This window comes from Nerophis lumbriciformis, linkage group LG30, assembly GCF_033978685.3.
Source record: "Nerophis lumbriciformis linkage group LG30, RoL_Nlum_v2.1, whole genome shotgun sequence".
Lineage (NCBI taxonomy): Eukaryota > Metazoa > Chordata > Actinopteri > Syngnathiformes > Syngnathidae > Nerophis > Nerophis lumbriciformis.
Window position 1 is genome coordinate 9,711,484 of NC_084577.2, and position 11,103 is coordinate 9,722,586.

Below are 11,103 nucleotides of genomic sequence, written 5' to 3' on the forward strand. Positions count from 1 at the left end.
TAATTCATAATGTTGGTCATAAAACACCCTCAAACCCTTTTTTAAAAAACAAATATTGAAATTCAATGATCTGACACATTTGCAAACAGCTAAAATTATGCACAAAGCTAACAATAACTTGCTACTCAACGCTGTACAACAATTGTTCTTAAAAAAGAGGAGAAATATAACTTAAAATATTTGTATGCATGTACAACACAAACAGGTTCTTCTGTACTGCAAAACCTTTCACATATCAGTATGTGGAGTTGAATTATAAAATAGACTTAGCAAATAACTCAATGTACTAATATGATCCAGTTTAAGAACATTTTCAAACTCAAGGGTGTTTACAAAGTACAGTGGACTCTTGATTTACTATCTTAGTTGGTTCTTGAACATGGTTTGTAAACCGAAAAGTTTGTATAGTAAAGCAGAGTATCCTATAATAAACAGTAGCCTCAATTGAAGTCCCAATTTTAGTAAAGAAATACACACTTTGAAGACAGTATATCAAACAAACCTAACAAGGGGGTGTGGGATCAACAATCTCTTTACAGTATTGTCCAAGCAACACAACATCAGCGGTTAGCTGAACTGATGATGCACGCACACACACACAAAAGTCCGTCTTTGGTGCTCTCAAAAACGTTAACTATGTTCCTACAAAAAAACTCTGTAAAATCCATTTTACCTTTTGTTGGCGAATATTTGTGGCATGCAGGCAACAAGAGGAGATAAATTATGATGAATGCAGAAAGGGATTGGAGGTAGAAAGAGGAAGGAGCAGGGAGGAGCAGCAGTGTGTTGCTGCTCCGAAAGAGAGTCTTCTTTCAGGGTTCCTGCTCCTCTCTTCCTACTGTGTTGGTCTCAATTGGACTAGACTGGACTTCACTTGGTCCTCTCTGCATCAGGAATCTGTCCAGCGTGCCTTGTTTTTGCCGTGACTTTTAAATTTGTCAATAGTGACCCATGATGTCGTTGTTATCGGCGTACTCCTCGCAAAAAGTCATTTTTAAGTCCACAGCGATTCCCTCCTCCTTTCCAGGCTGCTGTTGTTTTTTTTGGACCCATATTGAGTTAGCAAAATAGACAAAATGGTGAATGGCGAGAAAAGAAACACGCTGCAGCACGAGCGATTAATGGACAGCGTAAACAAGATGTGGCATAGGGGGCTCCGCCACTTCGAAATGGCTTTTGTCATCGAAATGGCAGCGCACTAATGCTTCCAGCGGCACACAAAATGATTGAAGCGTTCGTAAGCCGAGACATGGTTTGCACAGAGAGGCATATTTAGCGCAATCTAGAGGTTTGTAAACCGAAAAAGTCGCAAATGGAGGCGTTTGAAAATCAAAGTTCCACTTAACAAGGAAGAAGAATCCTGATAAACCACATTGATAAATTATATCTATTCTATCATTTATCACATCCATCCATCCATCCATTTTCTACCGTTTGTCCCAGCAATCGGAGGGTTGCTGGTTACTGGGGTTCAATCACCACCTTCTACCATCCTAGTCACGTCCGTTGTGTCCTTGGGCAAGACACTTCACCCCTTGCTCCTGATGGCTGCTGGTTAGCGCCTTGCATGGCAGCTCCCGCCATCAGTGTGTGAATGTGTGTGTGAATGGGTAAATGTGGAAATACTGTCAAAGCGCTTTGAGTACCTTGAAGGTAGAAAAGCGCTATACAAGTATAACCCATTTATCATTTATTTGTCCCTTTCGGGGGGACTGGGGCCTATACCAGCTGCACTCAAGCAGAAGGCAGGATACACCCTGGACAAGTCAACAACCGTTCACATTTACACACTAGGGCCAATTTTGTGTTGCTAATCAGCCTATCCCCAGGTGCATGTCTTTGAAGGTGGGCGGAAGCCCGATATTCAGAAATGTATGTGAATCACAAATATTGAGAACTTTTCTATTATATTTGTATTTGTGTTACTGATTAAGTACAGGAAGTGAACAAATGTGTGAGCAATTGCTATGAACTGTAAAAGGCATAAAAATAAATAATTAAAAACGCTCTGCTACTTCTGATTCCTTTTCAGACACGCTGAAATGTGCAAGTTTAAATACTGTGTATGATGTACCATATTGTAACTATGCATGTCTGAAATAATACCATAACCAAATGTTTAAACCCCTTTTGTAACTCAAGTTGAGTCTGTTTAAGTCTCGATTTTAAGCATGGAAGGGAAATTTGGGGAAGTTGCTCGCTGTTTTAGTTTGATGAAAAATGTGGTACAATTGCTAATTCCTCAACAAATGATGTTGCTCACCCATGTACTGTATCTGCATGTACTAACGTCCTTCCATCCTTCCATTTTGTACCACATTCCCGTCAGGGTGCTCGAGCCTATCCCAGCTACGTGTACTAGCATCCTGTTAATATAGTTTAAAACTTGTATACTATACTGATTACCACACAGGGGAACTCACATCACGCTGCTTTATATAAAGTATATTGTATACACCACACATAGTAGACCATAGTATATCCCTGAGCTGAGTTGCAATTATTATTTTTCCGCAGCCAGACTTGAACCTTTCCCCCATTAGTAAAGGTTCAAGTTTAGTTTATTTCTTTGTAGCATCTTAAATATATTAGCGTAAAAAACATTGCATTTACCTACTTAGCCCATGGTGATGTCTTTCTTTCTTTATGCTCTTGCTTATGTTTTCCATTTTGCCTTAACTTACCAATGGCCAGTTATGTCGTGACTGAACTGATGCAAAGCGACCTGCACAAGATCATTGTCTCACCACAGCCTCTGAGCTCAGACCACGCCAAAGTTTTTCTCTATCAAATTCTACGAGGTAAGATACTTTTTTAAGTATACCTAATCATTGTTATTAACATTTTGAAAGAACTGCTGCCTGAGACCGATATGTAAATATTTGCTAACATGATTGTTGTGTTGATGTAGGGCTGCACAATACCGCAAAAAACGTGACTCATGATTTTGTTGCATCGAATTGATGTTGCGATCCCCTTAGGTGTTTTTTGTTTTTTTTTATCAAACGAGTGTTCACTCACCATGCATAAGGCCATGTTTTGGAGTAATCACACAATTGTTATTAGTTTGACAACATACATAATGTTTGTTGTCAAATTGTGGTCTTTAATGTCACTTGTGTTTGATTGTATACGTTGAAAATCAAATTAAACCCTTGAATGCTCCAAACATCACTAGATTTTGAAAATATAAACTGCCGTATCTAAATTGACTCGAACATGACCAAAGCCTTTCTAATGCGGTTGTGGTTAATGTAATTGTTGCCGTTGGTTTGTCTAATAGTAAGTTAGCAACATAACTCAAAAGTATGGGCAGAACATTCAGAAAGTGTCCAAAATATGATAAGGAACATCTAATTAGATTTTGGGCCTGAGCCTACAGCGTTGTATGTTTTGTGTTACAGTAAAAACCTCTTTTGTGTGTGTGTTCTAGTGGCACAACAATGAGTGGCTGACTAACAAGAGTGTTCACTCCACTTCCGCCATTCCGTTACACGTTGCTCAAAAAATAATGGGTCTGTTTTGATTCACCTTAAAGGAAATGTCAGGGGCCTCATGTATTTAGAGTTGCATGGAATTCCTGCTAAAATAAGGCATACGTTCCTATCCAAAAAACATTGTACGCAAGAAAAACAATTCAAATGTATTAAAGTGCATGCACAAACAAATCCAAGCAATCAACGTGGAATTTATAACCCAGATGCCTGTGCACGCCCAGGCCACGCCCCCTTATGAATACGCAAAACATATTAAAGTTAGCCATGTGCCTGAACTATGCAAGCTCTGCTCGTCACAATTAAGTATGACTCAGTTGGAGGTGCTTCTTTCTCCTGTATCAAGTGATCGAAAAAGGGTCCAGTCTGAGAATACGGTTTGCTGTGTGCTCCGAAAACCGTACACAGGCTCAAATAAAAAATACATTGTTGGGCATCAGGAAGAAGGTGAAGAAGAAGATGGATGTGCATAGCCAAAACAGAACAGAGATTAAGTAGTTCTACACCCTGTTTGAAAAGATACTCGCTGCAATGATTCGTAAAACTTTAGAAGAGGTGGGTGACTCTTATCACCCCCAATATGAATATAATTTGTGTGACAACAAAATGTGTAAGGATTGTGAATTATAGGCACATTTAAAAAAAAAAAAAAAGTGAAGTTCCTCTTTAAGTGTCCACACCCTGTAGAAATGTGCGTATTTGAAGCATGATGTTGGCGTGAGGCACCGCAGATTTCCACGGCAACGTCAATCTTGATACATCTACACTTTGCCTTGAAAAGGGGCTTATGACAGGTTTTTGTACGTGAGGGCCAAAGTGTTTAAATTTTGAGGGTGATCAGGAGCAGGATGTGCTCATTATTATAAGACTCCTCATTATCATGTTCAGTTTTAAAGAAACTTCCAGTGGACTTTCTTACCGCATAAGAGGCTTAGGAAGGACAGTTGACAGGGGACTTAATTGATATAAATTCCAATAAAAACCATCCATAATGAGCCTGACAGGTGGTATTGGCCGTCAGCGGGAAGAACCACTGGGGCAAAAGGGAAGAGCGAAAAGAAAATGTCACAAAAGTGCAGCGTGAGTCCTTGTGTACAATGAAAAAAAAAAAGGTCAATTTAGAAATTAGATTGCATGTTAGTGTAAATCCATTATTTTTTTGTGCAGCCCTTTGATAGTACTTTGGACTACTGCAAATCATTCAGTCAATATAATCAGAAAATATGTAAAAACATTTCATTTTTGTCATCCGCCACAACTACCATGACCAGGACTTAAATACCTTCATTCTGCTGGCATCCTTCATCGAGATATTAAACCAGGCAACCTCTTGGTCAACAGCAACTGTGTACTAAAGGTGCGTAGACATACACTCATCACTCGCATGCCATTGTTAGTTATTTGTTTTGTAGCTCTTAAATTATTTTTATATTGTTATTATCAAGTCTCTGATTCAGTCCTTAGTTTTATTTGGGTGGTGCATTTTATTGATGCTATTGGGCTCTCTTCACTTTCCTACATCTAATGGTGTAGGAAGTTTTTACTTTACCAGCTACAGCTATGCGAACATTGTTACCAATGTACAGTCGTGGTCAAAAGTTTACATACACTTGTAAAGAACATAATGTCATGGCTGTCTTGAGTTTCCAATAATTTCTACAATTTTTTTGTGATAGAGTGATTGGAGCACATATTTGTTGGTCACAAAAAATGTTAATGAAGTTTGGTTCTTTTATGAATTTATTATGGGTCTACTGAAAATGTGACCAAATCTGCTGGGTCAAAAGTATGCATACAGCAATGTTAATATTTGGTTACATGTCCCTTGGAAAGTTTCACTGCAATACGGCACTTTTAGTAGCCATCCACAAGCTTCTGGCAAGCTTCTGGTTGAATTTTTGACCACTCCTCTTGACAAAATTGTTGGTTTTCTGACATGGACTTGTTTCCACACAGTCAGGACTTTGGGAAGGCCATTCTAAAACCTTAATTGTAGCCTGATTTAGACATTCCTTTACCACTTTTGACGTGTGCCATGACATTATGTTCTTTACAAGTGTATGTAAACTTTTGACCACAACTGTATATAAAACTAAACAGGAAGTGACATTTAAATGACTTTATTTCAGATTTGTGATTTTGGCCTGGCCAGGGTAGAGGAAACCGATGAGTCGCGGCACATGACTCAGGAAGTGGTGACTCAATACTATAGAGCCCCCGAGATCCTAATGGGGAGCCGCCACTACGCCAACTCCATTGATATCTGGTCTGTGGGCTGTATCTTCGCTGAGCTGCTAGGGCGACGAATTCTCTTCCAAGCCCAAAGTCCTATACAGCAGGTAAAAAAATAGTTAGGAACAAGTGCAGCAATTTTGTATATATAAGGCTTACTACTGGGGCGTAAAAAAATAACCAAAATCAATTTTAATTGAAAAGGTGTGAGTGCACTGGTACACAGGTCACACGATCGAGCCCAATGTAAAATAGACAAGCCCATGGCCCAATTGGAGAGATGCACTCTAAAGCTAATCAAAGGTTTTATTTTATTATAAGAGATACTTAAGCACTACTGTGCACTGTGTTTTGCAAGTAATCAGATACTGCATTTATTCTACAGTAGCACTGTCTGCATTGGTATTTATTAGGTCTGTCAAACGATTAAAATATTTAATGGCGAGTAATCGGATTGTTCATAGTTAACTCAGAATTAATCGCGATTAATCGCAGATAGGTATAATTTTTCATCATTAATAAGTGTACCCTAGTCAGATAATTTTCAGGGGGGTGGCTTCATATTGCTGTATGAAAATATTTTAACCTTCTATTAATTAATAAAATGTAATATTGAGCCTGCTAATCATTTTGTAATTGAAGACTCGACCAGAACATGTTATAAAATAATTTACATAATATTTCAGCCAGCCAGAAAAATCCCCCTCCAACCCCACTCACCCCCAAATTCCTCAACTGATGTACTAGCATTTCATTAGATGCAAATATCACAAAATAACATTACAAAACATATCTGACAAAGCATGATCATAATGTAAGACATTTTTATTTTGTTAATGTCAGGGTTTCCCCTAAATTGCCAAAATACCTGTGGCGGTAGGGGCGTGGTCAATATGACATCATCGCATTATATGCTATGATGTATATCCATCCATCCATCCATTTTCCACCGCTTGTCCTTTTCGGGTTCGCGGGGGGTCGCTGGAACCTATCTCAGCTGCATTCGGGCGGAAGATGGGGTACACCCTGGACAAGTCGCCACCTCATCACAGGGCTAACACAGATAGACAAACAACATTCACACTCACATTCTCACACTAGGGCCAATTTAGTGTTGCCAATCAACCTATCCCCAGGTGCATGTCTTTGTATATATTCTTTAAAAAGGGACCGGATTATACATTTAAAACAAATATGTTATTAGTATAGTATTAACATATATATTTTTCTTACATAATATCGTTTTGTTCTATTTTTAAATTGTTGCTGCTTATTGTACAATGTACTAAGTTTAGAACATATATATATATATATATTTTTTTTTTTTGAGATTTCTCCAATCTTTTTTCTCCTCACTTTTTCTGTAATAAAAACGCTTGGCAACAAATCTAGCATCTATTTTTGGTGTTTTTGGTAACTGTATTCGTGTTTCGAGACTCTGTTTAGATTCTGTCGCCATGTCCGTGACGAAGAGCATGCTGGTGTATGTTAATGTGTTATGGTGGTCATTTTCCCATGGTCTTCGAACACACCTTGTCGGCGGAGAATGAACAAGTGTTGTGTGTAGGACTGAAGAACGGAAGCAGACGTGTTGCACGGAGGAAGTACTTGCTGGAATTGGGCCCGATGTTAGCATAAAATTGGCCATAAAAGCTAAAAAGAGCATCAGACTGTGTTTGTTTTCTTTTGGATGCTACAATACATTATATTACTTTATTTTGTTAGGTGTGGCGGCTAAAATTAAGCCCGTACATTAAGGAGAAATCTATTAAACCGCTTTTAGTTTGAAGCCGGAAAAGTGTGTGATTGGTTTGAGAAATTGTCTTCACATGTTTTGATGTCAGATTGACTGTTTTCAGTAGAAAAAGTCTCATTTCAACATCCTGAAGACCATCTTTCATTTCTGTTGAGCTTTTGTGTCATCTTATTTACTAAAGCAGTCACAGTAACAATCTAAATGTTTTGTTATCACTGCACCTTACCCGTAATCTGAACACGGAAGTAAAGCACCACCCACCTCTGAACGATGCACGCAGCAGGCGTTTGCTGCAGGGATGTCGCCTCTTCTCATGGCGAAACATAGTCCTTTCTTGTCGGGATAAAAACTTGCCATGGCTTTGAACCTGATATTTCCTTTAAGGTAGACTTTCCTTTGTCCATTTCTGCTCGCTTTTGGCTCATCAGTAACAAGTGAACTGCAGCCAAGTCCCCCCAGCTACGGCACGGCAGCAGGGTCAAAAAGGAAGTGTTTGCGTTAATCGCCCGTTAAAAAAATTTGTGCCGTTATTGACATTTATATTTAACGCGTTACTATCCCTAGTATTTATGGAACATAGTCTCCACTACGCACACTGGCGATACAGAATGCAAACACAGGAGTGGGGAACACAGAAATACAACAGTACTTCTGTCGTCAAGTCGCCGTGCTGTCACTGTGCCTTTATGGTGCGGCATCATTTTGACTTATACAAACAACACTGTATTAAGCTGCACTCAAAGCAGACTTTACAACGAACTTGTTTGTGTGTGTGTTTGTGTGTATACCCCCAATGGGGGTTTAAGATGACTGCAAATTGTGAATCAAGACATCTGTGGTACTTCCTATGGTACAGTAGACATGAGCAACTGGTGGCACGGGGTTGCATAGGTAACATTGAAAACAGGGATTTATCCCTTGGATGAATTTCCAATAAATACAATTTCTAAAGTATAAAGCTAAAAATTATTGTTATTATTACCCGCCACCAGCAGAGCTTGTAACTGGTCCTGCTCAGTGGGACAGAGATGCACTGGTATTGCTCTGCTGTTGCTCCATGTATTTTAGATGGGTGTGAAAGCAAAGTTGATTTTGAAAATTGTGTTTTGGTAACAATGGTAAATTGAGTAATTGTTTATTTACTTTAAAGACAAACCTGTTTGTTTGGATATATTTTCAACAATGAATGAAAATAGTGTATTTTAATAGTGTATTCCTTATTCTTAGTCTGCTTGCTCGTCGTCATCATTGGGATCTGGACCTGACTACACTACAGTTAGTCGAAATGCTCACGTCCCATGGCATCCTACCCTTTGGAAAGATGTTCTATTCATGGATAAATCCCAATTTTAACCGTTCACCCTTTATTGTGTTGTGTGGGTGAGCAGTTGTGGATTGAGTTTCCTATAGTGGTGGTTGTGTTACGGTATGGGCAAAAATATTGGGCATTTTGAATGCACAGAGATACTTTGATTACATCCTGAGGCCCATTGTTGTGCCAATGATCCATAACCATCACCTCATGTTGCAGCATGATAATGTACAGCCCCATGTTGCAAGGAGCTGTACACAATTGCATAATTGATCATTGATGCCAATATCCAGCAAATTCACACAGCCATTATTATATCAAATAGATTAATGCACAAATAAAACAAGTGCAAATAAATGTGCTTCAGGCTGTTTTTAAAAGAAAAAAAAAAGTGCTAACACAAATTCAGACAGATTGAGAGGAATAGGTAGTTTGTGCACATTGTGTTGCATTTATATTTGGGTTTAGTGTAAATGTTTCTTTTCGAATGGAGTGTCATTTTAAAGATAATTGAAAAGGCTTATACAACAGTGTCTACAAAACACAATCACAGAATGTGTTTTATGTTTATTTATATTAGTTTAATATTTTGAATACATGCAGGTTATTCTGTATATCAAGTATGTAATTGTTGTATTTTTGTCCATCTCTAGCTGGATTTGATCACTGATCTGTTGGGAACTCCCTCTATGGAGGCAATGAGGACAGCATGTGAAGGTGCTCGTGCGCACATTCTCAGAGGACCAAGCAAACAGGTAAATACTGCAGTTATATTGTATTTCATGTTGAGTTGTCACATAACTATTATTTTACTGACGACTTTTGGATTTACAAGATGATTTGATCAGGGGGGACATGGCAGGTACATGTACATTACAACAGGTACATGTACATTACAACAGTACAGGTTCATTACAACACAGTGTGTTACTAATGGTTTACTTTAGTTTTATTTTTGCATTGTCTCTCTTGTTTACAATAAATCTACTGTACCATAAATGTCTAGCGCCACATTGATGGGGCTTGCGGACGCACAAAACAGGCCGAAATGATTAGTACGGGGTTTCCCACACAAAGTATGAGATTTATAACAGCACAACCTCACATGAGAATGTGCCCACCAGTTTGCAAACTTTGTATGTACCGTACACATTTTTTGCAGACATGCTGGAAAAAAGGCAACACACATGTTAAATGGTGAATGTGTCATATGAAATAGATTTTGATCCTATATGCAATGGAAGCAAATGAAGCTTTATCAATATAAAAGTGACTTTATTTACATATTCTTTATTTTGTTTTGGCCCTGGGTGTAATAGTGATTAATGAACAAATGCACAAAATGAGTTCCTAATAATAATAATTTGACTATATTGTCAGCATAACATTACAGCAATTAATCTGTGGCGGAACTTCATCGCCGTAGTTATGTTTTGACTTTTAAGTACAAGTAGAGTGGAAAAACAAGTTGCCTCTATATTAAAGGTGTTATCATATATATCTGATTTACAGTGTTGGGTTAGTTACTGAAAACCAGTAACTAGTTACAGTTACTTTATTTCAAAAGTAACTGTTACTAACTCAGTTACTTACACCAAAAAGTAATGCGTTACTATGAAAAGTAACTAGTTACTTCTTTTTTTCTTCTTTTTTTTTTAAAGCTCCCATTAATGCCCTTTTAGCCTTCATTTCAGTACTGTTATTGCACTGGAGAATAATACAATCTGTTGATCAACTTGGCATGCATTTGCATCACTGAACTCTGCTAAGCAATGTGGTCTGCATACAACACACAAAGACAAAGATATGTTTCAAAGGGCCAATTTATTTCAGGCCAGAACAAATTAACAAAAGTATTTTAAATAGCTGCAACATATACATAAGTAACAAACAGAATAACAACATATCTGTAAAGCAAGGAAGGCACACACTACATACACAAAGCCTAACCAGGCGTTTTTTTCTCAAGGAATTCAGAAACAAAATCATGTTTTAGTTTAGAGAAAAGGAAAGATTGGTCTGGCCCACTAGCATCCCTCTTTATGTTTGTGAACTTTATAGTCTATACATTTAGAGTGATGTGACAATCAAACACTCTAGAAGTCTAGAATGAAAGAGTAGATAAGAGAATTGACAGAGTGTGTGTACCTTCAGTGATGAATGATGAGCAGAGTTAATCCTTAAGTGGTGGTGGTGGAGGGGAAGTGGCATCGGAGTCTGTCTCTCTTTACTTGGATTCGAATTGCTGTTTTGGGCAGTAGATAGGATCTTTGATCCAAGACACAACTTGCATTTAACTAAAATGTTAA

General features: G+C 38.2%; 1 protein-coding gene across 1 annotated transcript in view; it reads left to right on the forward strand.

Annotated features, from left to right (window-relative positions):
• nlk2 (nemo-like kinase, type 2) overlaps nt 1-11,103 on the forward strand; it is a 77,075-nt gene that overhangs the window by 38,387 nt on the left and 27,585 nt on the right. Inside the window, exons 4-7 of the mRNA XM_061925511.1 lie at nt 2,695-2,801; nt 4,766-4,851; nt 5,624-5,833; nt 9,448-9,549. Coding sequence (XP_061781495.1) covers nt 2,695-2,801; nt 4,766-4,851; nt 5,624-5,833; nt 9,448-9,549 — 505 coding nt within the window. The remainder of the gene's footprint in view (nt 1-2,694; nt 2,802-4,765; nt 4,852-5,623; nt 5,834-9,447; nt 9,550-11,103) is intronic.